This window comes from Mytilus trossulus, chromosome 8 (assembly GCF_036588685.1).
Source record: "Mytilus trossulus isolate FHL-02 chromosome 8, PNRI_Mtr1.1.1.hap1, whole genome shotgun sequence".
NCBI lineage: Eukaryota > Metazoa > Mollusca > Bivalvia > Mytilida > Mytilidae > Mytilus > Mytilus trossulus.
The window spans coordinates 59,177,992-59,202,919 of record NC_086380.1 but is presented as its reverse complement, the minus strand read 5'-3'; the positions used below and the strand labels follow the sequence as shown (position 1 = coordinate 59,202,919).

General features: G+C 32.7%; 1 protein-coding gene across 1 annotated transcript; it reads left to right on the top strand.

The window, feature by feature from the left end:
* The first annotated feature begins 140 nt into the window (after window positions 1-140).
* On the top strand, window positions 141-24,621 carry LOC134727817 (nose resistant to fluoxetine protein 6-like). Its single transcript, XM_063592209.1, has 16 exons — window positions 141-165; window positions 1,485-2,158; window positions 4,396-4,541; window positions 8,388-8,466; window positions 9,055-9,154; window positions 11,814-12,052; window positions 13,381-13,560; window positions 13,612-13,785; window positions 14,451-14,634; window positions 15,387-15,564; window positions 16,659-16,738; window positions 19,636-19,737; window positions 20,742-20,895; window positions 21,461-21,659; window positions 22,401-22,543; window positions 23,006-24,621. The coding sequence occupies exons 2-16, from the start codon at window positions 1,672-1,674 to the stop codon at window positions 23,123-23,125; spliced, it is 2,565 nt and encodes an 854-aa protein (XP_063448279.1). The 5' UTR covers window positions 141-165; window positions 1,485-1,671; the 3' UTR covers window positions 23,126-24,621.
* Window positions 24,622-24,928: the final 307 nt, after the last annotated feature.

Below are 24,928 nucleotides of genomic sequence, written 5' to 3'. Positions count from 1 at the left end.
ACTGACTGACCTAAAGAGGGGGGCTTCAGTCATGCTTTAGTGATTCCCTATATAATGAACACAAATTTTTACTAAACCAGGCCCCCCACCTCTAGATTATAGATACGTTCGGAGTGATAGAATGACAGATACGTTCGGAATGATAGAATGACATAGTGTCACTGTGTGAGTTATTTCCCTTTGTTAACATAATGCAAATCCTTGCACTAACCAAATTGAAATATATATATAAATATATAAACACAACCTGATAAGAGATCCTTAAACTAAATAGTACATATGTATGCATGAAGTGAGGAATAAAGCAAGCCAAAAAGAAAAGAAAAATTGGTAAAAAAACCAACTTAAGTATTCTAAATTTGAAAGTCTAGCTGTCAGCTTTTTTTGGGTAGTTTCTATCCTCAACACTCAACATTAAAATAGACCAGTAACATTAGATTATCAGTGGCAAATCCAGAACTTTACATAAGGGGGGGGGGGGGGCACTGACTGACCTAAAAAAGGGGGGCTCTTCATAAAAAAAACCACTTAAGTATTCTAAATTTGAAAGTCTAGCTGTCACAGCACTAGAATAAACTGTAGAAAGTAAAATCACAGAAATACTGAACTCCGAGCCAAGGAAAATTAAAAACGGAAAGTCCCTATAATGAAAATGAAAATATCAAAAGTTTAAATACATTGAACGAAAGGACAACAACTGTCATATTCCTGACTTGTTACAGGCATTTTCTTATGTAGAAATCTTTTGAATTATTTGGCAGATTTATTTAGGAATTTGCAAACTAAAATTTCAAACATGGTGACAAATGGGAAGTAACTCTTGCTCTTATTGTGTCAGTTGAAACCTAGAGAAAAATGTTTGTCTCACATGAAAAAAATGGTATTTTGAGATAGTAATTTTATAAATGCTGCTTTTAATGAATTATTTATGGCAAAACTAATCTACCGTTTAAAAGCAGTACAGCAAGTTTTTAAGGGATTTTCATGCAGCCTTTAATTAAGGTCTCTCGCACTCAAAACATTTCTAAGGGAAGTTATTCCCCTCATATATAGTGAATCCCCCATAGTCTATGCCAAAAATAATGAATTTATGAAATATACATGTATATGTAATATCAATAAAGTGCCTCGAAAATCAACTGCCTACTAGTGCCTAGAGCTGGAACCTGTACTTTTTATGAGTGCCAATAAGACAACTCTCCATCAAATTCTTAATTTATAAAAGTAAACCATTATAGGTCAAGGTATTGTCTTCAACGTGGAGCCTAGGCTCACTCCGAACAGCAATTTATAAAGGGACCAAAATAATTACTAATTTTAAGTTTTAAAATTGTGGGTTTTTTCCACTAGAGAAACTTCTCAAATATTGAATAAAAATACAAGTGAAGTAAATTGGTTATAATAGAATCTGACTAGATAAATAATAAATTATAATATGGTAAACAACTTTTACATTATTACTTTCAAGTTTGTTATTTTTTCAGATACAAGACCACACTCAAGTGATAAGAACAACATGATACTTATTTTATCTGGACCCAAAGTTGATTAACCATGTACAAACAAATCTATTTATAGTGATTCAATATCACATGGTTGTTTTGTCATTGCCATAAACAGTATTTTTAACTGCAGTTTAATTTTGATTTTTGGAACAATGTACACCTAACAATGAACAAAATGACAAATTTCTGCATATTTTGCCTGCTGATCCTTGCACCATTTTCTGCATTTGTCAGTGCAGGTGAAGAAAACCTGATTTGGAGGAACACTTATCATCAGTTTGGCTATGGTTTGAAATATCAGCCAGAATCTCAACACAAGACAGTGGAATATAATGATGCTTTAGATCTGTTACTAAGAAATGGAATAAAATCTCTACTGATGAAGAAATCTCAATACCTGAAAGGTGACTTTGCTGGGAAGAAATCTCAATACTTGACAGGAGACTTTGCTGGGAAGAAATCTCAATACTTGACAGGAGACTTTGCTGGGAAGAAATCTCAATACTTGACAGGAGACTTTGCTGGGAAGAAATCTCAATACCTGAAAGGTGACTTTGCTGTGGATCCAAACATGACAGCATCTGCAGTCTGTATGAACGACACATTAACAATGATTCAGGATATAATCAATGGAACAACCTATGCATTTGATAGTAGGTATATGGTAAAAAATATTTATGAAAATTTGCATCATTTAAGGTTCATCATGTTCATGTGGACGGACCCTATGGCTAAATTTACTGTATTTTCACCTCAAAATTTACTTTGAGTACAGACAAACCTGCGCATCTGTAAAAAAATTCAGGCATAGCATGCCCTATATAAATGAATTTTAAGTATGTTTTATGTTTTAGAAAAATAAAAACTTGCCAGGATTTTGCCGTGCACTTTTTTTTCACTCCTCCAGAAGGTGCCAAAATAAACTAAGTTGGGAAACAGGTTTGAGAACTTCCCCACAGGTAAAAATTAAAGTGAGCATTTTTAATTAACATGGACATTAGATGGACAATAGATACCTGACAATAATTGGTATTTTCACTGTGTACCTGAGTGGACCATATCAAGGTAAACTCAACTGTTTGTTAATTTTATCATCTTCTGCAGAGACGAGAAAAAGTGTACGGCAAAATCCAGTTAAGTTATGAATTTTCTAAATCATACAATGCATTTGAGTTCTATTTATCTAGGGCATGCTATGCCAGTTGTTGTCGTTTGTTTATGTAATATATACGTGTTTCTCGTTTCTCGTTTTGTTTATATAGATTAGACCGTTGGTTTTCCCGTTTGAATGGTTTTACACTAGTAATTTTGGGGCCCTTTATAGCTTGTTGTTCGGTGTGAGCCAAAGCTCCGTGTTGAAGGCCGTACTTTAACCTATAATGGTTTAATTTTTAAATTGTTATTTGGATGGAGAGTTGTCTCATTGGCACTCACACCACATCTTCCTATATATATCTACTTAAAACTTATTCAGATGCACAGGTTTGACAGTGAGTGTACTCAGAGAAAATTTTGAGGTGAAAATACGGCCATTTTCGCCATAGGGTCCACATGAACCTTAAGAGCAATAACAATAACATGAATAATTTGTGAACAGTTAAACTGGATGAATATTTAATCACTTTCAATAATATGGATTTGAATGGGTTTTGTGACTTTTATGGACTTTTCGTGAAATAAAACTGTGAATTACCAGTATACTAAATTAAACTGGTCAACTGTTCTATCTATAGCTTCGCACCGAAGGAACGGGTTGGAGTCATTGTAACATTGGCATTAATTGGACGATCTTCTTACAGATTCAATGATTTGCTAATAAACTAGACCAATAATTGTGATAGGAAATTGACTTCAGTTGTTAATACTGTGATGCCACAAAATTAACAAGTATCTGTTAAATTAACCACATGGTGGTAGCGCAGATGAATGACCAGCCAGTGTGTTATCATCTTTTGACAAAATGAGCCAGCACCTTTCATTCTAAGTAGGGTTTGCAATTGTGCTAATTTCTCATTTGATTTCATATTGTTATAATACATTATAAACATAGCACATGATCATGATGATGCACTAGTCTCATCGAATTATTAAATCCCTTGGTCAGAATCCAGTTTACCAGTATACATGGTATAAATGGTATATGAAAAATGTGCTTGTTAAACAACAAGAAATGTCCTTTTGCTCATTACTTGAACCATAATGTCTCATATCAATGTGTAATTTGAGAATACTGTATTTAGCCATGTACATTGTATGTAGTACGCAGTTATATGTTATTCGTATTCCAAAATGTTGGGAAAAAAAGTTTAAAAAAAAATAATTAAAGGTAAAAATGAAAAAATATGAACATGATGAAAAGTAATAAAAAAAATTAAATGATTCTTTTTTTAATTCAATTAGAAGTCCAGTTCACTATACAACTGCTATATATATACATTGCTATCTTAGAAGTTCTAAACAAGATCTGAAGCCAAAGCTGAATTAAAAAAAGATAGTAGGAAAGTTTGTTACTGTTTAGTTCCATTAGTGATTGGGAATGATGTTACAGTGTAACAAATTAGACTCCTGAACATGATCATTATTATTTATCTAGCTATTACTGTAAACCAACTTATTTTCGCAAGCAATTTAATTTTGCGACTTTTCCAATTAAAAAAAAATATGCAAATATAAATCGTCGTGAATATTGCAAACTTGGATCATTCCTTATTTAACTTTATCAATTTAGTCAGAAAATCATGAAATCAAATAGCTTCAAAGTGGTGTAGAAAGGGTAAAACGTGAAATAAAGTTTCTACAAAAATAAGTTGGTTTACATTAGTTTATTCCCATACTTCTGGACTCCTTGAACATTTTTATTATCTATCTAATTATTACTTTGTTCTTAAAGTGCTGGACTCCGATGGCAAACCTGGAAGTGGTATAAAGCATGGAAACCTGATATGGACAGGTAACCATCCACAGTGTAAACAAGCCAGGGGACCAGGTTTTAATGGTCAGATGTGTTCTGTTGTCACTAATGCAGGCTACAGCCAGGTAAACGGTCTGAGGACTATGTTATCTAGGGGGGGGGTAGGACCTTTTCGGGACGTCAGGATTTGGTGTTTTAAGCTCAGGATTTCAGTATTGACCCTTTCAGGATCCAGAGTTTCTTTTTTTCCAATTTCATGATGTCGATCAGGATTAATTTTTTTTTTAAATTCGGGACCTCAGGATTTTATGTTTTTGAGCCCAGGATTTCGGGATCAGGACCCCTCCGACATCCCCTCATGGTTATCATCCTTTGGCTTTTGTTGTCTACGAAAATAGTTGCTAGTGTGATATAATAGTGTGTAATTTGCAAAATTTTCTCAAATGTATTCCCAATTCATTTCTTGATATGTTATGTATGAAATATTAAGTAAAGGAATGAAACTACATGTTAAAAAAATGTGTTCTTGGCCAAATGAGGCACATGTCAGACTGTCAGTAGTATTGACAATCAAAACTTAGGGACACAACACTCCAGTGGTCAAATGTGTTCTGGTCTATATACATGTTGTTGAAATGTGTTCAATCACTCACTGAGTTAGTGTAAATACACAAGGGTACCAGATTTTGGGGTCAGATGTGTTCTGTACAAGGGCAACTGCATTTCTGGAATTTTTTTTTGGATTATGTTTTCTGACAAAGAATTCCTTAACAAACATGACAAACTGACTATCAATAACAAAATCTTCAGGATATCCTTGTAATGATTAAGTTATGTAATTCTTCAGCAAATATTTTTTTCAGATGACCTAACATTCACAAGACATGACGTTAGAGATCTCATCGAAATTTTACTTCTATATATAGGCCTTTTTATACGACCGCAAATTTTGAAAAAAATTTCGTCGTATATTGCTATCACGTTGGCGTCGTCGTCGTCGTCGTCGTCCGAATACTTTTAGTTTTGGCACTCTAACTTTAGTAAAAGTGAATAGAAATCTATGAAATTTTAACACAAGGTTTATGACCATAAAAGGAAGGTTGGTATTGATTTTGGGAGTTTTGGTCCCAACATTTTAGGAATAAGGGGCCAAAAAGGGCCCAAATAAGCATTTTCTTGGTTTTCGCACTATAACTTTAGTTTAAGTTAATAGAAATCTATGAAATTTTGACACAAGGTTGATGACCACAAAAGAAAGGTTGGGATTGATTTTGGGAGTTTTGGTTTCAACAGTTTAGGAATTAGGGGCCAAAAAAGGGCCCAAATAAGCATTATTCTGGGTTTTTGCACAATAACTTTAGTTTTAAGTAAATAGAAATCAATGAAATTTAAACATAATGTTTATGACCACAAAAGGAAGATTGGTACTGATTTTGGGAGTTTAGGTCCCAACAGTTTAGGAATTAGGGGCCAAAAAGGGACCCAAATAAGCATTTTTCTTGGTTTTCACACCATAACGTTAGTATAATTAAATAGAAATCTATGAAATTTAAACACAAGGTTAATGACCATAAAAGGAAAGTTGGTATTGATTTTGGGAGTTTTGGTCCCAACAGTTTAGGAAAAAGGGGCCCAAAGGGTCCAAAATTAAACTTTGTTTGATTTCATCAAGAATTGAATAAATAGGGTTCTTTGATATGCCAAATCTAACTGTGTATGTAGATTCTTAACTTTTGGTCCCGTTTTCAAATTGGTCTACATTAAGGTCCAAAGGGTCCAAAATTAAACTTAGTTTGATTTTAACAAAAATTGAATCCTTGGGGTTCTTTGATATGCTGAATCTAAAAATGAACTTAGATTTTTTATTATTGGCCCAGTTTTCAAGTTGGCCCAAATCGGGGTCCAAAATTAAACTTTTTTGATTTCATCAAAAATTGAATAAATGGGGTTCTTTGATATGGCAAATCTAACTGTGTATGTAGATTCTTCATTTTTGGTCCCGTTTTCAAATTGGTTTACATTAAGGTCCAAAGAGTCCAAAATTAAACTAAGTTTGATTTTAACAAAAAATAAATTCTTGGGCCTCTTTCATATGCTGAATCTAAACATGTACTTAGATTTTTGATTATGGGCCCAGTTTTTAAGTTGGTCCAAATCAGGATCTAAAATTATTATATTAAGTATTGTGGAATAGCAAGTCTTTTCAATTGCACAGTATTGTGCAATGGCAAGAAATATCTTATTTCACAATATTGTGAAATAGCAAATTTTTTTTTAATTAGAGTTATCTTTTTTTGTCCAAAATAGTAAGCAAGAAATATCTTATTGCAAGATTTTTTTTTAATTGGAGTTATCTTTCTTTGTCCAGAATCAACTTAAATCTTTGTTATATACAATATACAATGTATCAATGTATATTCACTTTTTACTACCAACTGATAAATTTAAATAATCTTTACCATTCAGTGATAACAAGCAGTTTTTTTACATTTTATTTACAGTTTATTTTATGATGTATTTAAATGAGTAGTTATTGTTGCAAACTCCATTAGAATATTTTAATTGAGATTAGTTTTGGAATAAGGGAAAGGGGGATGTGATTACAAAATTGGGTTCAATTTTTCTCATTTGAAATTTCATAAATAAAAAGAAAATTTCTTCAAACATTTTTTTGAGAGGATTAATATTGAACAGCATAGTGAATTGCTAACAAAAAATTTAAGTTCATTAGAACACATTCATTCTGTGTCAGAAACCTATGCTGTGTCAACTATTTAATCACAATCCAAATTTAGAGCTGAATCCAGCTTGAATGTTGTGTCCATGCTTGCCCCAACCGTTCAGGGTTCAACCTCTGCGGTCGTATAAAGCTACGCCCTGCGAAGCATCTGGTTGAATATGGGCCCATTTTTCAAGTTGGTTCAAATCAGGATCTAAAATTATTATATTAAGTATTGTGCAATAGCAAGTCTTTTCAATTGCACAGTATTGTGCAATGGCAAGAAATATCTAATTTCACAATATTGTGAAATAGCAAATTTTTTTTTAATTAAGAGTTATCTTTCCTTGTCCAGTATAGTAAGCAAGAAATATCTGCAAGATTTTTTTTTAATTGGAGTTATCTTTCTTTGTCCAGAATCAACTTAAATCTTTGTTATATACAATATACAATGTATATTCACTTTTTACTACCAACTGATAAATTAAAATAATCTTTACCATTCAGTGATAACAAGCAGTTTTTTTTACATCTTAATATTTTATGATGTATTTAAATGAGTAGTAATTGTTGCAAACTCCATTAGAATATTTTAATTGAAATTAGTTTTGGAATAAGGGAAAGGGGGATGTGATTAAAAAATAGGGTTCAATTTTTCTCATTTGATATTTCATAAATAAAAAGAAAATTTCTTCAAACATTTTTTTGAGAGGATTAATATTCAACAGCATAGTGAATTGCTCTAAGAGAAAACAAAATTTTAAGTTCATTTGAATACATTCATTCTGTGTCAGAAACCTATGCTGTGTCAACTATTTAATCACAATCCAAATTTAGAGCGAAATCCAGCTAGAATGTTGTGTCCATACTTGCCCCAACCGTTCAGGGTTCAACCTCTGCGGTCGTATAAAGCTACGCCCTGCGGAGCATCTGGTTGGTTAACCTGTAGATAGTTAGCTGATATAATTTTTCAATGTATTATGTGAGCTACAGATCGTGACTGCCTTTTATGTTTGTTATATCAAAATTGGTGAAATTTCCAAGATCTCTAAAGATATAGTATACACTTGAAGTTATCAGTATTTTCTTCAAAAGTGATCTATAGTTGTCTAGTTCCAAATTTTGTAAATTTCAAAACTTACATTATACAGTTAGGTTTTTTTTGTAATCTCCAAGCATATTAAAAAGTATGTTTTTTATTTTATTTATTAATTCCCAAAGTTATTTATAGTTGTTATTTCTACTTTTACAGATGAATTTGCATTTAAGTTTTGGAGCATGCCTACCAGACTCTTGTTCTGAGACAGATGTTGGACTAATTGTTTTGGATGGTAATGTATAGTTATTATATAAAAATGATAAGATTATAACTAGAGGGGGGGCAGGATCTTTTGTCGGGATGTCTGGATCAGGTGTCTTTAAGCTCAGGATTTCTGGAATTACCCTTTCAGGATCCAGGATGTCAAGATTTATTTTTTTAAATTCGGGACCTCAGGATATTGTGTTTTTAAGCCCAAGATTTCGGAATCAGGAACCCCCACCCCTCTAACTACTGTGGATTCATTTATTAATGGGAACCAATTAAGGTACCAGAATTAATTTAATTCACGGGAAGCACATTTTTCTGCATAAGACTAATCAGTGATGCTCAGATCAAAATAGTTAGAAAGTTGAAAAGCGTTGATGACCCAAAATTCCAAAAAGTTGTGATGCTAAGGTTATCTATTCCTGGGATAAGAAAGATTAAATTTGACAGTTATTAAGATGGTATCTAACACCTTCACTAAAATTAATTTGTCACAAATTGAACAACTATAAGTCACCTACAGCCTTCAACAATGAGTAAAACCCATACAGCATAGTCAGTTATAAAAAAATGTTTTATTGTCATTTCTCATTATTTTCTTTTTTTTTGGCAGCATTGAAAGTTATTGATGAACAGTTAAAAGTGTTAATATACCCAATTGGAGTGTCATGTCCACAAGATCTGAAATATGCTAGGAAAGATATATTAGCCATGTAAGTAAACTGACATGTTACATTTTAACAAAAAAAGAGTTGCATACCTGCAAACATTTAGAACCCTCCTTAAAAAAGAGTTGCATATCTGCAAGCATTTAGAACCCTCCTTAAAAAAGAGTTGCATATCTGCAAGCATTTAGAACCCTCCTTAAAAAGAGTTGCATACCTGCAAGCATTTAGAACCCTCCTTAAAAAAGAGTTGCATACTTGCAAGCATTTAGAACACTCCTGAAAAAGAGTTGCATACTTGCAAACATTTAGAAACCTCTTTAAAAAAGAGTTGCATACCTGCAAGCATTTAGATTCTCCTTAAAAAAGAATTGCATACCTGCAAGCATTTAGAACCCTCCTTAAAAAGAGTGGCATACTTGCAAGCATTTAGAACCCTCCTTAAAAAAGAGTTGCATACTTGCAAGCATTTAGAACACTCCTGAAAAAGAGTTGCATACTTGCAAACATTTAGAAACCTCTTTAAAAAAAGAGTTGCATACCTGCAAGCATTTAGAAACCTCCTTAAAAAAGAGTTGCATACCTGCAACATTTAGAAACCTCCTTAAAAAAGAGTTGCATACCTGCAAGCATTTAGAAACCTCCTTAAAAAAGAGTTGCATACCTGCAAGCATTTAGAAACCTCCTTTAAAAAGAGTTGCATACCTGCAAGCATTTAGAACCCACCTAAAAAAAGAGTTGCATACCTGGAAACATTTAGAAACCTCCTTAAAAAAGAGTGGCATACCTGGAAACATTTAGAACCCTCCTTAAAAAAGAGTTGCATACCTGCAAACATTTAGAACCCTCCTTAAAAAAGAGTAGCATACCTGGAAACATTTAGAAACCTCCTTAAAAAGAGTGGCATACCTGGAAACATTTAGAAACCTCCTTAAAAAAGAGTGGCATACCTGGAAACATTTAGAAACCTCCTTAAAAAAGAGTGGCATACCTGGAAACATTTAGAAACCTCCTTAAAAAAGAGTGGCATACCTGGAAACATTTAGAAACCTCCTTAAAAAAGAGTGGCATACCTGGAAACATTTAGAAACCTCCTTAAAAAAGAGTGGCATACCTGGAAACATTTAGAAACCTCCTTTTGCATTTTGCTAGCCTGTTGCCTTGATGTCAGAGACATGGAAATCCTCCAGTATAAAAATTGACAACCTAAAATAACAAAAACTAAAAGAGATCAAAATGGCATTTTAAAGAAATATTTGGTATTTTGAAGTTGATTTAGATACTGTCAATGACTGTGCAGCAGGTCACATTTTCACATTATTATACCTTACGTTAAAATGACATATTTTGATTAGCTAAGACGAGGGTGTCAATTTACTCTATTACATGGCTGAGCAGGTGACAATTTTTTTAATGTTACCCTCTTGTCTACACCAATCACAAATCGATAATTCAAAGAACAATGAATTGAATTGAATTTACATCAAGGAATTAAATACAATGCTTTTAAAAGTTCTATGTTTTGGCTCATATTTTATTATTAACTGTTAAGATAAATAAAATAAAAGATCTTGCTTGACTTTTGTTGTTTTTTTCGAATGCCCGTAACGTTGTTATGAACGTGACGTCATAGAAAATACTTTTAAAATAAAAGTAATCTGTAAAAGCCAATAATGATAGGACATTCAGTATAAGAAATTAAATAACACATAGCTGAGAGGGTGATAGAGCAGATTGGAACCCCTCGAAAAGGCATTGTCAACCTTTCGCCGCGGTTGACAATGTTTTCTCAGGGTACCAATCTGCTCCTTCACCCTCTCAACTATGTGTTATTTATATATTGTCAATGTTAATATACATGAAAATCCTCAATTTTTTAAACTGACCATCTCAAAGTAGCCATCTAAAGAGGGTGAAATTTAAAACATACATCTGGCCTTTGTTAGTCTTGTATTATTTTTATGCCCCACCTACGATAGTAGAGGGGCATTATGTTTTCTGGTCTGTGGCTCTGTCCGTTCGTCCGACTGTGCGTCTGTTCGTTCAGGTTAAAGTTTTTGGTCAAGGTAGTTTTTGTTGAAGCTGAAGTCCAATCAACTTGAAACTTGATACACTTGTTGCTTATGATATGATCTTTATAATTTTAAAGCCAAATTAGACTTTTGACCCCAATTTCACGGTCCACTGAACATAGAAAATGAAAGTGGGAATTTCAGGTTAAAGTTTTTGGTCAAGGTTGTTTTTGATAAAATTGAAGTCCAATCAACTTGAAACTTAGTACATATGTTCCCTATAGTATAATCTCTTATTTTAATGCCAAATTAGATTATTACCCAATTTCACAGTCCATGGAACATGGAAAAGGATAGTGCGAGTGGGGCATCCGTGTACTTTGGACACATTCTTGTTAATTTTAGTTTCTTGTGTACAATTTGGAGTTTAGTATTGCATTCATTATCACTTGTATATATATTTGTTTAGGGGCCAGCTGAAGGACGACTCCGTATGCGGGAATTTCTAGCTGCATTGAAGACCTGTTGGTGACCTTCTGCTGTTGTCTGTTCTATGGTCGGGTTGTTGTCTTTTTGACACATTCTCTATTTTCAATCTCAATTTTATTTTTTGCTGCAAGTTTAAGAAAAATGAGACCTTTCAGCACTGCTAAATATTTTTGATTTTCCAACATATGTAGTTAATTACATTTCAGAGTAGTTTCCAGTATCATAGCTTTTGCTGTTGTCATGGGAACATTGGCAGACATTGTTTACATTTATTTAGACAGTAGTAGTGACAAAGATAATGTTCAAGGAAGATCTGATAGTCCACCAAATTATAACAGTATACCTGCCTCTAATGTAAATGTAAACGATACTACAGAGAGATTAGGACTTCTATCAAATATACCCAAAAATGAAGTTCTTTATGGAGAAATTCCACAAAGTTCATGTAAGTGTTATGGTTGACAATACAGGTGTCAAATGCAGTGTAAAGATACAAGCCTTATGGTCTGTTTATTTAGGGATAAACTTTTGATTTGTATGCCCCCTGTCATCACTGTAGAGGATATTAAAGCAACTGTCATATTCCTGACTTGGTACAGGCATTTTCCTATGTACAAATATAGTTTTATAGCTAGCTAAATATCTGGCTTGTATGACAGTAGCATGAAAGTACATTATGTTGACATTAATATGTGTATAAAACAAACAGACATAATAGGTAAATATGTCAATAAAAGGAGTACAGCTGTCAACAATGTCTCATAATCTAAATAACTATAAAAACAAACAACAATGTTAACCAAGGGAAACAAAAAAAGGCATATAGAAAAAGAACAAAAGACAAGAATACAAAAAATTACCATAGCACAATAAAATAATGATGTTTTTAAAGTACCCAGCCATGCCTAATGGATAAACATGCAATCGTCTTTGCTAGCCAAGGATTACCATCCACTTTCCTCCTCTCTTGGCAGATTGAAATTGAATTTTGGAGACACAAAGTAATGATTTTAATTGGTTGCAGTCGCAACTGGTTGCATCCAATAAAAAACCACCTATAACATGTAGATAAACAATTGCCACATGCTGTTTGTGCAACTTGTCTTTATACCTCAAAACTTACAACAGTATTTAGTTACAATTTAAATGTTTTAATCAACTAATAGAAGTTCTTGAGTATGTTTCTTGCACAAACGTTGGAATGTCAACGTATACTGTAAATTCAGATATTATTGCGTGCATTTATTATTGCGATTTTGTCATTTTAAACTGAAATGCGATTTTAATCTTTACGATTTTGAGAAAAATCCTTTTTAATACAAATGAAAATTTCAAAATGCGAGTTTTTATCATTGCGTCAACAACTCTGTCGCATTTTTCACAATATTTTTATTTTTTTTTAATATTTTAATATTAAAGTGCAACCTGAATTATAACAAATATTACATTCATATATACAAGTAATTTTCAGCCAGCCAAATAATAAAAACCTCGCAATAATTTCTGAATTTACTATGTTTTCACCCCCACACTGAATAGAGTTTAAGCGCAACCATTGGTTAAGAATGATGAATTCGAAATGGATGCGACTTTAATCAACCGATATATGGCGCAACATTTCTATCACAACTGTTGGCTTAATCTGCCAAGGGTGGAGAAGGGGGAAGTGGATGGTAACCCTTGGCTAGCGAAGATGGAATGCAAAAGAAAATTTTGATATGATTTGAAAAGAAGTACTTGGATAAACTTACTTTGTTTTGAAACTAATTACAGGTAACTCTGTTGTGAGACAGATCCTTCTTTCTTTTTCGTTAATAACTAACACCAGAAAACTCCTAAACATGTCCACAGCTTCTGGATCACTCACAGCTATCTACGGAATGCGTGTTCTAAGTATGTGGTGGGTGATCTTAGGTCATGTCTATGGATTTCTACCTTTCCTTTCTCTCGTAGGTAAGTCATGTCAATTTTATTTTAAAATTTTATCACCTGTCTTATTTGCAGGTGGTTCCATTCCCAAACAGATTTTGATTGCATTTTCCTTGATCACAAATACCAGAAAATTGCTTAGTACATCAACATCATCAGGCAACCTCACGGCGGTCAATGGCATGAGAGTTATAAGCATGTGGTGGGTCATTTTAGGCCACACCTATGTTTTTAACATAGGACTGCTAGGTAGGTAAAATATTTGAATTAAAAGATATTTTGTAAAAAAAACCAGAATTAGCAGATTTTAATTAATGGTATATCCTTATACTAAAAATATCTACAAAATAAATTAAAAAATTATAATGTACATGATTTAATAAATCTGTAAAAGTGCTTGAATAATTTGATTGGGCTTTCTTATACAAAGATACAAAGTGGTAAATTTTACATGCATATTAATGACAAGAATTCACAGATTATAAAATTATTTTGACTTCATCATACCTACCAAATGTCACTATTTGTGGGAAATTTCACCCATGAAAATTTTGAGAGGGCAATTTTGTCAACAATTTAAAACAAAACAATGAATTGTCCATGACATAAGGGTTGAAAAACTATATAGACGCAAAAAAAACTAAACACTTTAAGGCAAATTTGGAGGCCCTTTTACAGATTTTGTAGGAGTAGAGTAAGAGTGATTTTGCGCTTAAAACCCCATGGGCATTTAAAAAGGTTGATAGGTATGCTTCATGACAAGAATTCTCAGAAAAAAAAACTGTTGAAGGCTGTACCTTGACCTATAATGGTTTACTTTTATAAATTGTTATTTGGATGGAAAGTTGTCTCATTGGCACTCTTAACACATCTTCCTATACCTATTGTACACTTTACTTTTTATTTCTTTACAGATAATGTGCTTGACTTCATAGAGTTGATTAAAAGATTCTCCTTTCAAGGAATATTGAATGCCACATATTCTGTGGATACTTTTTTCTTCATGAGTGGTTTACTTGTGGCATATACTGTGATGAAAAAGCTACGGGATGGAGGAAATATAAACTGGGCTATGTTTTATTTTCACAGATTTTGGAGGTAAGACTTTGATAAATGTATGATACATATATAACAAGATGTTGTATGAGGGCCAATGCGTCAACTATCCATCCAAGTCACTATTTGTAAAAGTAAACTATTATAGGTCAAAGTATAGTCTTAAGCACGGAGCCTTGGCTCACATCAAACAGCAAGCTATAAAGATCCCCCAAAATTACTTTTAAACAGGAAAACCAACGGTTTAATTGGTCTAATCTATATCATGTATATGAAAAAACGAGAAACACTTATGAACATTATGCATTTATCAAATTTAAGAATATTATAAAATTAATGCGTTCTTATCATATTTTTGTTTAGAGGCCAACTAAAGCATGCCTCCAAGTGCCACTTAATTGGATTTTCTCGCTGTGTTGAAGACCTATTGGTGGACATTGGATGTTTTCTGCTCTTTTGTTGGGTTGTTGTCTCTTTGACACATACCCCATTTTCATTCTCAATTTTATTTTTGACACAGTCATTTTAAAGAATACTGTGGATTCATTTATTTTCGTGGGTATCAATTTTTTGTGGATTGATGAAAACTTGCATATTCGTGGATATTTGATTTCGTTGTTTTGACAATTTCTGTATATTAAGCCTGTCATAAATATGTATTTCGTTGGACATTTGATTTCGTGGTTAACCCATCCCCACGAAACCCAAGAAAATTGGTATCCAACGAATAATAATGAATCCACAGTACTCTTTTTTGTATGTCCATACAGAAAATATAACTGCATCTTTTGTAGACTAACTCCAGTATATGCCTTTGCCATTCTGATATGGACAACGTTATATAAACATTGGATATGGAATGGGACATTTGCTATGTCCATGAGACAAACTGACCCCTGTGATGACTATTGGTGGACAAATATTATTTATATCAACAACTTTCATCCACATTATGGAAACATAAATAAACAGGTATTACAATATAAAAATAATACTCTGAACTCATAGTATACTAAATTAACTTTTGAAAATTGCTGTCATTTCTCAAACCACCAAAGTTTTGATTGATTGGTGTGTAATTTCACTTTTAGCACTAGTGCTGGAATAGAACCATAACCTTTGACAGGAAAACCAACAAATGAAAAGATCTCCTTGATAGAAGGGGGTAGGAGGGGTCCTGACCCTGAAATCCCGGGCTTAAAAACCGAAAATCCTGAGGTCCTGAATTTAAAGAAATTTAAATCCCGACATCAAGATATTCAAAAAAAGAATTCCTGGATACGGAAAGGATCAATCCCAAAATCCAGAGTTTAAAAACACCTGATCCTGACGTCCTGAAAAAAGTCATGCCCCCTCCCTCGGAGGAGATCTCCTTGATACACAAGGATCTTATGATTAAGGTTGGCATTAAGTGTAAACATTAAGTTTGACAGATATTGATATACCCTTTAACTCATGTGGATTTAGTCATTTTCACATGTACACAGTTGTAGTGGCTAAAGAATGGATGAAAACATGTAGAGAAGGGAGTAAAGGGATCTGCAAGGAAGAACGCAAAATAAAATTGCCATTTCAAAATGAACAAACAATTTAAAATTTCTTGCTTATTGATCTTTTTACAGATTTCATGAAACAGGGTGAATAACAAACCTTTTTCTGCATGTGAAATAAAAAAAATAAATTGCAAATCATATTGGGCTAAAAACAACCCTTTACCACCCTCTATAGACAGTTCCATGTGCCTATCTTATAGATTTAACATGATTTTTCTTTTCTTCACATTAGATTTTACTTGATAACTTAACATTAGAAAAATTCATTGACATTTGAATTCAATAATTTTAAAGAAAATATGACAGACATAGAATGACATATGGTAGGGCACAACAAATCATGTCAAATGTAACGTAAAATGAAGTTAAGTAAGCTAACTGTATCTATTTTTTTCAGTGTATGGGGTGGGGATGGTACCTGGCTAATGACAAACCTATGTATCTATTTATATCAGTGTATGGGGTGGGGATGGTACCTGGCTAATGACAAACCTATGTATCTATTTATTTCAGTGTATGGGGTGGGGATGGTACCTGGCTAATGACATGCAGTTTTACATTTTGAGTCCATTGTTTCTGATACTTTTACACAAGTAAGTAGTATAGTTAGGAAGAATAAAACCTTTCCCTAGATTCAGTTGGTGTTTACCTGGCTATCTACATTTTAACAAAGGGTTAGAATTAAAAATCTTAGTCATGTAGGCAATGAAAAGTCAAAACACAAAAAATACCAAACTCCAAGGAAAATTGAAAACAGAAAATCTCATATCAAATGGCAAAATTTAAAAATACAAACACATTAAAAACGAAAGGATAACAACTGTCATATTCCTGACTTGGTACAGGCATTTTCTTAAGTATACAATGGTGGATTAAACCTGGTTTTATAGCTAGCTAAACCTCTCACTTGATATGGTTATATTTATAAATTTACTGTTTATAATTTTTTGAATTTTTTGAAAAACTAAGGCTTTTCTACCTCAGGCATAGATTACCTTAGCTGAATTTGGCAAAACTTTTAGAAATTTTGGTCCTCAATGCTCTTCAACTTCATACTTTATTTGGCCTTTTAACTTTTTTGGGTAAGGGCGTCACTGATGAGTCTTTTTTAGATGAAACGCGCGTCTGGCGTATATACTTAATTTAGTCCTGGTATCTATGATGAGTTTATTGTATGACAGTTAGCCCATTATTTCTGTAATATAGTTAGGATGTTTTTTAATATTTTAAAACTGATCAATCTTCTTATTTTCTCATTTCTGAGTTAACAATATGACGTATACTGTAAAGGAAATAAAACATTTCCCCAGAATCAGTTGTTGTTTGCTTGCTATTTAAAGGAGTAGGTCCGGTAAGGACCGTTTTTGGCCTCAAATTTCAGTTTCATCTGACGAAAGATTTTGACCACTTTTTAAACACTTAAGTTTCTATTTCATATGATTCGATTAATTTATGTGAAAGATTTTCACTTATTAAGTCATAAAAATCGATCTGATTCAACCTCAAATATGAAAAATCTACCAAATATGCGAAAAAATGTAACTTTTCAGATGGTTTCTGTCAAAAACGAAAGTGGCCGCATCCGTGTTCATCCTCAATCTTTGTATATGTTATGTATTATCATCAAATACAACTTCCATTTCAATATTTTGGATGAACACGAATGCGGCCACTTTCGTTTTACACGAAAATCGTCTAAAATTTAACTAAAATGCTGGAATTTTGACGATTTCAGTAATTTAGCATGCCTTATTGGTGCTAGTACCCAATATATGTGCATTGTATTGTCAAAAACAGCCCATGTTTATGTAGCAGAACCATTCTACTATCCAATAAATAACTACTAGTTTACATTTTAACAATTTTGTAAAACTACTATATTTTGGGGCCGAAAAAAGGGTCTTAGTGGACCTTCTCCTTTTTGCAAAATGTAAAGGTTAGGGTATAGATTGGCACATTTCATTTAAGATTTAGACCGATTGTTATCTGTTTTTTCAATATCCATGATGGAGGAAGACAGCCCATCCTCCTTTTGTAAAGCAATTGATGAATGGCCTTTTTAGCTCACCTGCTTTTCTCATCACTTGGCGTCCGGCGTCCGGCGTCGTCCGTCGTCGTCGTCGTCCAGCGTCGTTAACTTTTAGAAAAATCTTCTCCTCTGAAAATACTGCGCCAAATGAAACCACACTTGGCCTCAATCATCATTGGGGTATCTAGTTTAAAAAATATGTGGCGTGACCCGCCAAACAAAACAAGATGGCCGCCATGGCTAAAAATAGAACATAGGGGTAAAATGCAGTTTTTGGCTTATAACTCAAAAACCAAAGCATTTAGAGCAAATCTGACATGGGGTAAAATTGTTTATCAGGTCAAGATCTATCTGCCCTGAAATTTTCAGATGAATCAGACAACCAGTTGTTGGGTTGCTGCTCCTGAATTGGTAATTTTAGGGAAATTTTCCTGTTTTTGGTTATTATCTTGAATATTATTATAGATAGAGAGAAACTGTAAACAGCAATAATGTTCAGCAAAGTAAGATTTACAAATAAGTCAATAGGACCAAAATGGTCAGTTGACCCCTTTAGAAGTTATTGCCCTTTAAAGTCAATTTTTAATCATTTTTCGTAAATTTTATATATCTTTTACAAAAATCTTCTCATCTGAAACTGTTGGGCCAACTTAATCCAAACTTGGCCACATTCATCTTTGGGGTATCTAGTTAAAAAAATGTGTGGCGTGACCCACCAAACCAACCAAGATGGCCGTCATGGCTAAAAATAGAACATAGGGGTAAAACGCAGTTTTTAGCTTATAACTCAAAAACCAAAGCATTGAGGGCAAATCTGACATGGGGTTAAATTGTTCACAGGTCAAGTCCTATCTGCCCTGAAATTTTCAGATGAATCAGCGAACCGGTTGTTGGGTTGCTGTCCCTGAATTGGTAATTTTAAGAAAATTTTGTTGTTTTTGGTTATTATCTTGAATATTATTATAGATAGAGTTAATCTGTAAACAGCAGAAATGTTCAGTATATTAAGATTTACAAATAAGTCAACATGACCAAAATGGTCAATTGACCCCCTAAGGAGTTATTGTCCTTTACAGTCAATTTTTAACAATTTTCATAAAACTTGTAGATTTTTACTACCGGTTACATTTTCCACAGAAACTACTGGACCAAGTTTATTATAGATAGTGATAATTGTAAGCAGCAAGAATGTTCAGTAAAGTAAGATGTACAAACATATCACCATCACCAAAAACATAATTTTGTCATGAATCCATCTGCTTCCTATGTTTAATATTCACATAGACTAAGGTGAGCGAAACAGGCTCTTTAGAGCCTCTAGTTTATGTAATATAGACTCATAAGAATGTGTCATGATCATAGGGTTGAGCATAGGATGATTTTACAATTACTATCTTAATAAATATCAAACGCAGGGAAAAAAATGTTATACAATATATAATGATGTATTTTTTAATTCAGAATGAAATATGTTGGACATGGTGCTATGTTGTTTTTCCTTACTGGTTGTCTGACATCGAGAATGATAACAGCAGATTACTACGGGATGAGATTACCCGGAATGTAAGTTAATAATCACACAGGTAAATTCCTGCAAATGTCAGATAATAGACTTTAAAATTCGTATTTTGAGATTCTCCACAATATAAGTTATTATTCACAAAGTTCAATCACTGCAAGGGTCAAATAAAAGGCTTTTAAATTGACGGTTTGAGATTCTCCTGACAGCATGTAGCATTTAGGATTGATTTTATATTTGTTCTTTACCTCAATGTTAAAGAGACTAATCAACACAAAAAAGAAGCAAAAGACATCTACCAATCCAATTATGTTTCAAACTGTAAGAAGATCCGTGGTGTAGTAGTTCTAACACAAAGGTTCCTGGTTCAATTCCTGTTTTGGGATGAAAATTTCAGGGACTGAATTTTCCGCTGACCCTTGACACCATTTGCGACTATGGTCATGAAGAAGCGATGATAGTTTGTCGGAGTGGGAAGTCATATCTCTTGCACTTTAAAGACACCCTTGTAGATTTCGAAAAAGGGCAGGTTTATGCCCCTACAAGGTAGCACTTGCAAAGTGGAATGGGATTAATACAAGTTGCAAAACTTGTTTCCCAATCCACTATAAATAGATATGTTTATACCAAACCGTAACCACCTGGATCTGCAGAGTAAATTTTAACAGATCTATACATTTGTGCTATAAATTACCTTTTTTGACAGATATAATGTTGTCGCTTCCTCAAAATTTCTGCCAACTATGCCTCACATAGCACTGTTATGAAAAAGGTAATCAAATTTTTAAAAATATTATATTGTTTGAATAGCTTTAAAGTTGTTTATTCCAAATTCTAATATGTTGACCTATTATCGTCAACTGGTGTAATCACAATATTTCTACCTTTAGCGCAAATGCAGCAATGCATAAAAACGGCTGTTCCATGTTTCGACCTCACTAACGCTCAGGGTAAAATAATCGAATATGCCCAACACATTGTTAAATGAAAACAAATCTACGGCTGCCATGAATTATTTCTTAAAAGAACAATATTATGATTTTTACAGTAACACACCATTGAACCACACCCATGAGGCTTGGGCTGATTCCTCCCCGTTGTACAACAAACCTTACACCAGAATAGCACCTTACCTAGTGGGCATGTGGCTGGGATATTTACTGGTGATAAACAGCAACAGAGTCAGATTAGGAAAGGTATATATACTATAAAATGTATTTTATACATTTCTTTCCTAAGGATGTTTTTAACTGATTTTCAAAACAACATTCTTTAAAAAAATTTCTTAAGAAAGTCAATATCAGGCTTTAAATTTTATATTCCAGACTTGCGTTTCGACTACAAAAGACTTTTCAATGATGCTTGAATAAAAAGAAGTTAAAAGTCTAAATAACTTACAAAGTAGAAAAGCATTGACATCTTTTGTTAAATACATATGTATGATACATCAAAATTATTAAAAAACATTGTCCATATCAGGGATAGAACTTAAGACTTTGGCAATGGTAGCCCACAGCTTAAATTTGTAGCCCATATATATAGTCCTATACAAGAAAAGCAGAAATTTCAGAAGCCCACAACAAATTTTAGGGGCCATTTGCCTGTGGGCCCTTGCTAATTTCTTATCCTGCATATAAAAAGATTTAAACCTTTTTTGGTTGATCAATGCATTTGAATGTGGACTATAGTTGGAACCCCCCCCTTTTTAAAATGGCTGGATCCACTCCTGATCAATGTATAATATAAATACTATTTATACCATTTCAGTTAAAGTTACTGGTAGGATGGTGTGTAGCCATTACAATAGGAATATCTATCATCTACGGGTTGTATGGATTTTACAAAGATATCCCAGTCACCCACCTCGGAAACAAAGCAGAAAGTATAATTTACATCGGCTGTAGTAGATTTGGCTGGAGTATTGCTCTGGCCTGGGTCATATTTGTATGTGCGACTGGACATGGAGGTAAATATGTTACCTAACACTACAGGGAGATAACTCTGTAAAATCAGCTTAATGTTTTAATCACATTGTATTGTTTAAGGAAATATTAACTTCTCAATGATTGAAATAAGTGTTTGTCAAACTGCTATTTATCCAATGAAAATTATTTGAAAAATTTTTGGTTCAAGTTTTTTGAAATTTTTATATTTTTGTCAAAGGGTCAAAGTAAAATATTTTTTCTATTTTTTATGAAAATTTAACAAGCAAAATTAATTTTAGTCAATATGTGTTTGGTACCACCTTAAGTGTATAATTATTTTGATATTAATTCTCTACTGCAACCTTTTCTTTCTTGCTATTAGTGAAGCCTTATTCAAGTTGTTGCATTGACCTAACATTTCCAACTGTATAAAACTTTATTTATGAACTTATGATTTCTGTGTTATATTTTTGTAAAGCAAAAGTTATCTCATCACAGAATTTAAATGTCAACCATTTCATCGCTGATTCACAAGTTTTATCTCAAATATTTCTGACAAGCATTTTCCAATGTTGCAGATTAAAGGGGAATTACCAATAGCATTATATAATTTAAATATCTATAGATGGTTATCCCATTTTCATACTGCCTTCCTTGGGTGCCATGTATGTTTTAAGGGTTAATTCCTTGGTTACTGTTAGATTGTGCATACATGTATTTTTAAATGATATATACCAATAAAAGCTTTTATGCTTGTACATTATATGAAACTTTTTTTGTAGGACCAGTGAACACGTTTTTATCATGGAAGGTCTGGGCCCCTCTTGGTAGACTAACCTACTGTGCATACATAGTCCATCCAGCTGTGATATTTTACTTTGGTACAACAATGGAGAAGACACTACATTATACAGATTTAGTCTTTGTAAGTTAACAGAATATTATAGTTGCTGAATTCAGCTGTACCTAGCATTATGTATCTTTTAAAAAAGTTATTCTTTCTTTGCGACTGATCTGCAAAAAGACGTGTTATTTCTATGTGACGTCATCAGGCATGGTCACCTCTTTTCATGCTGTCACAATAGGAAATTCGTAGAAAAACAAGATAGTGTCATAGTCGGATTATAACCAATGAAGAACTGAGATCGGACGAACCACACGTTGATTAAATTTTTTTATACAAGGGGTGCAGAAAGGGATAAATTGACGAAGAATTAGAGAAACGAAAATATAAGGCAGTAGGATCAAATTGTATTAATTGTCCATTTGTTAATGAGAATGCATGAAAAAATAGATACTGTGACTGAACATTAAGCATGTTAATAAAACTAAAATCAATCAATATAACATTTTTTTTAAATTTTAAACATTATTTTTGTATTTTCAGGTACAACAGTATATTTCCTTGGTGGTTGTTTCTTATTGTGTGGCATTTGTTTTGTCTATGACGGTGGAGGCACCAATGCTAGGACTAGAGAAAGTTCTATTTAAAAGATGGTTGAAATAGAAATCAAGTACAACTATTTTACCTCTGGACCATAATTTGATACTTATAGATAAATGAGTTGTAATCTGATTTTTAACAAAAAAGATGAAAAACTTTAGATCTTTACAGACCGTATCATGCTATATGGACATATTTTATGTATTATATTGGTACTGTTTCTAAATATTTTGGTGCAAGCACTATTGAAACTACTCAGAGTTTTAGTGTTTATTATAATTGTTAAAATATTTGATCTGAATAATTTTTTGAGAAAAAAAGAAATGATTGAAATAATACATGTGCAGTGTTGTTTTATTTAAGTATTGATTTTTTAGGCAAAGCTTTGTAATTTTTGTTTTTAGTTGGTTTGTCTGAGACAGGAAAATGTTTAAAGAAGGAGACTTTTAAACAGTAATACGTGATAGAATTATATATTTAAAATATCTTTACAAATAATATTTTTCGAATACAGACCTGAACATTTTTTTTTTTAAATGTTATGATAGCAGATAAGTAAAATTTTAAAGAGTTATCTCTCCTGATTTTGATAACTGCATTTTGATGTTATTTTTGTAGTAAACAATTTATTTTTCAAGTCATAAATATATCCATCTATGTGTAGAAATATTTTGATCCTATTTATTATACAACAACGAATTGTTTAAGATTTTATGCTGGATGTAGCAAGTAGCATAATATATCTTTTTTGTTTGGATAAAGTAAGATTTTTGTTATCGATTTTTATGTGTTAATATAAATCATTGTAGACAGACTGTAGATATCTTTTGGTTGATTTCTTATTGATGTAAACTCCATACACGTTTATTCACTATATAAGCTGTGTCCTGATTTTTTGTCAGAGTTGAGATGAAGTTTAACTACATGTTAACTACATGTAGGCTCGAAATGTGATTAATGCTTTTCCTGCCATATGTCCGACCTTAAAACCACTTGAACATGTCTCTTGCAAAGATCAGAAACCCAAATAATTTTTAGGTTATTAGGTCAAAAGTCAAGGTCACAGTGCTAATAAATCATTTCTTTTCTTATATGTGATAGATATTTTTTCTAATGAATAGTATTTAGATTGCTAGATCAAAGGTCAAGGTGACAGCAGCTTTAATAGATTTGAAATCTGGGGAAAGTTTTATTTTTTATTATTAACCTATATTTGAATCTTAATTGGTACTCCTGTAATTGTATAAATGTATTAATGATGTTTGTTTACTAAGGAAAACAATTTTGTAAATGTAAGCAAATGCGAATTTTCAATTTTTTGGGTCAATTCTTTCAGTCAGGGTTCCACCAAATGACCTCATGCACTGCAATTGAACATGAGACTTCCAAGAAGTTTCACAATAAAGGTATCAACAGTATATGATTAAAGTTGTTTGAAGGAAGAATCATCTACCGGTAACATTTGGATAATCTTTACATATTCACTTGGATTATACATGTTATAAATATCATTGATTATTGTTGATGTTTCTATTTTTATTAATAAACTTTGTATTTGTCTTCTTTTATTTCTTAAATACTGACAGTCAGACCTATATATTTAAAATTTCTTTATTATCAATATATTTAAAGTAAATGATTTATTTCAAGCTGGTTTTACTAATGAGTGGAAGCAACAAGTTGAATAGATTTCAGAAAAAAAACTCAAATGTTTTGTATTTATCATCTTTTTAGCTCACCTGGCCCAAAGTGCCAAGTCAGCTTTTCTCATCACTTGGCATCTGTCGTCCTTCATCGTTAACTTTTACAAAAATCTTCTCCTCTGAACATTTGCTGAACTACAGAGCCAAATTGAACCAAACGTGG

Coding starts and splice junctions, on each gene's coding strand:
- LOC134727817 (XM_063592209.1), top strand. CDS start 1,672: ATGAACAAAATGACAAATTTCTGCATATTTTGCCTGCTGATCCTTGCA. Junction 13,786..14,450: donor TTTTAACATAGGACTGCTAG/GTAGGTAAAATA, acceptor ATTTCTTTACAG/ATAATGTGCTTGACTTCATA. Junction 20,896..21,460: donor TCAGATTAGGAAAGGTATAT/ATACTATAAAAT, acceptor ATACCATTTCAG/TTAAAGTTACTGGTAGGATG.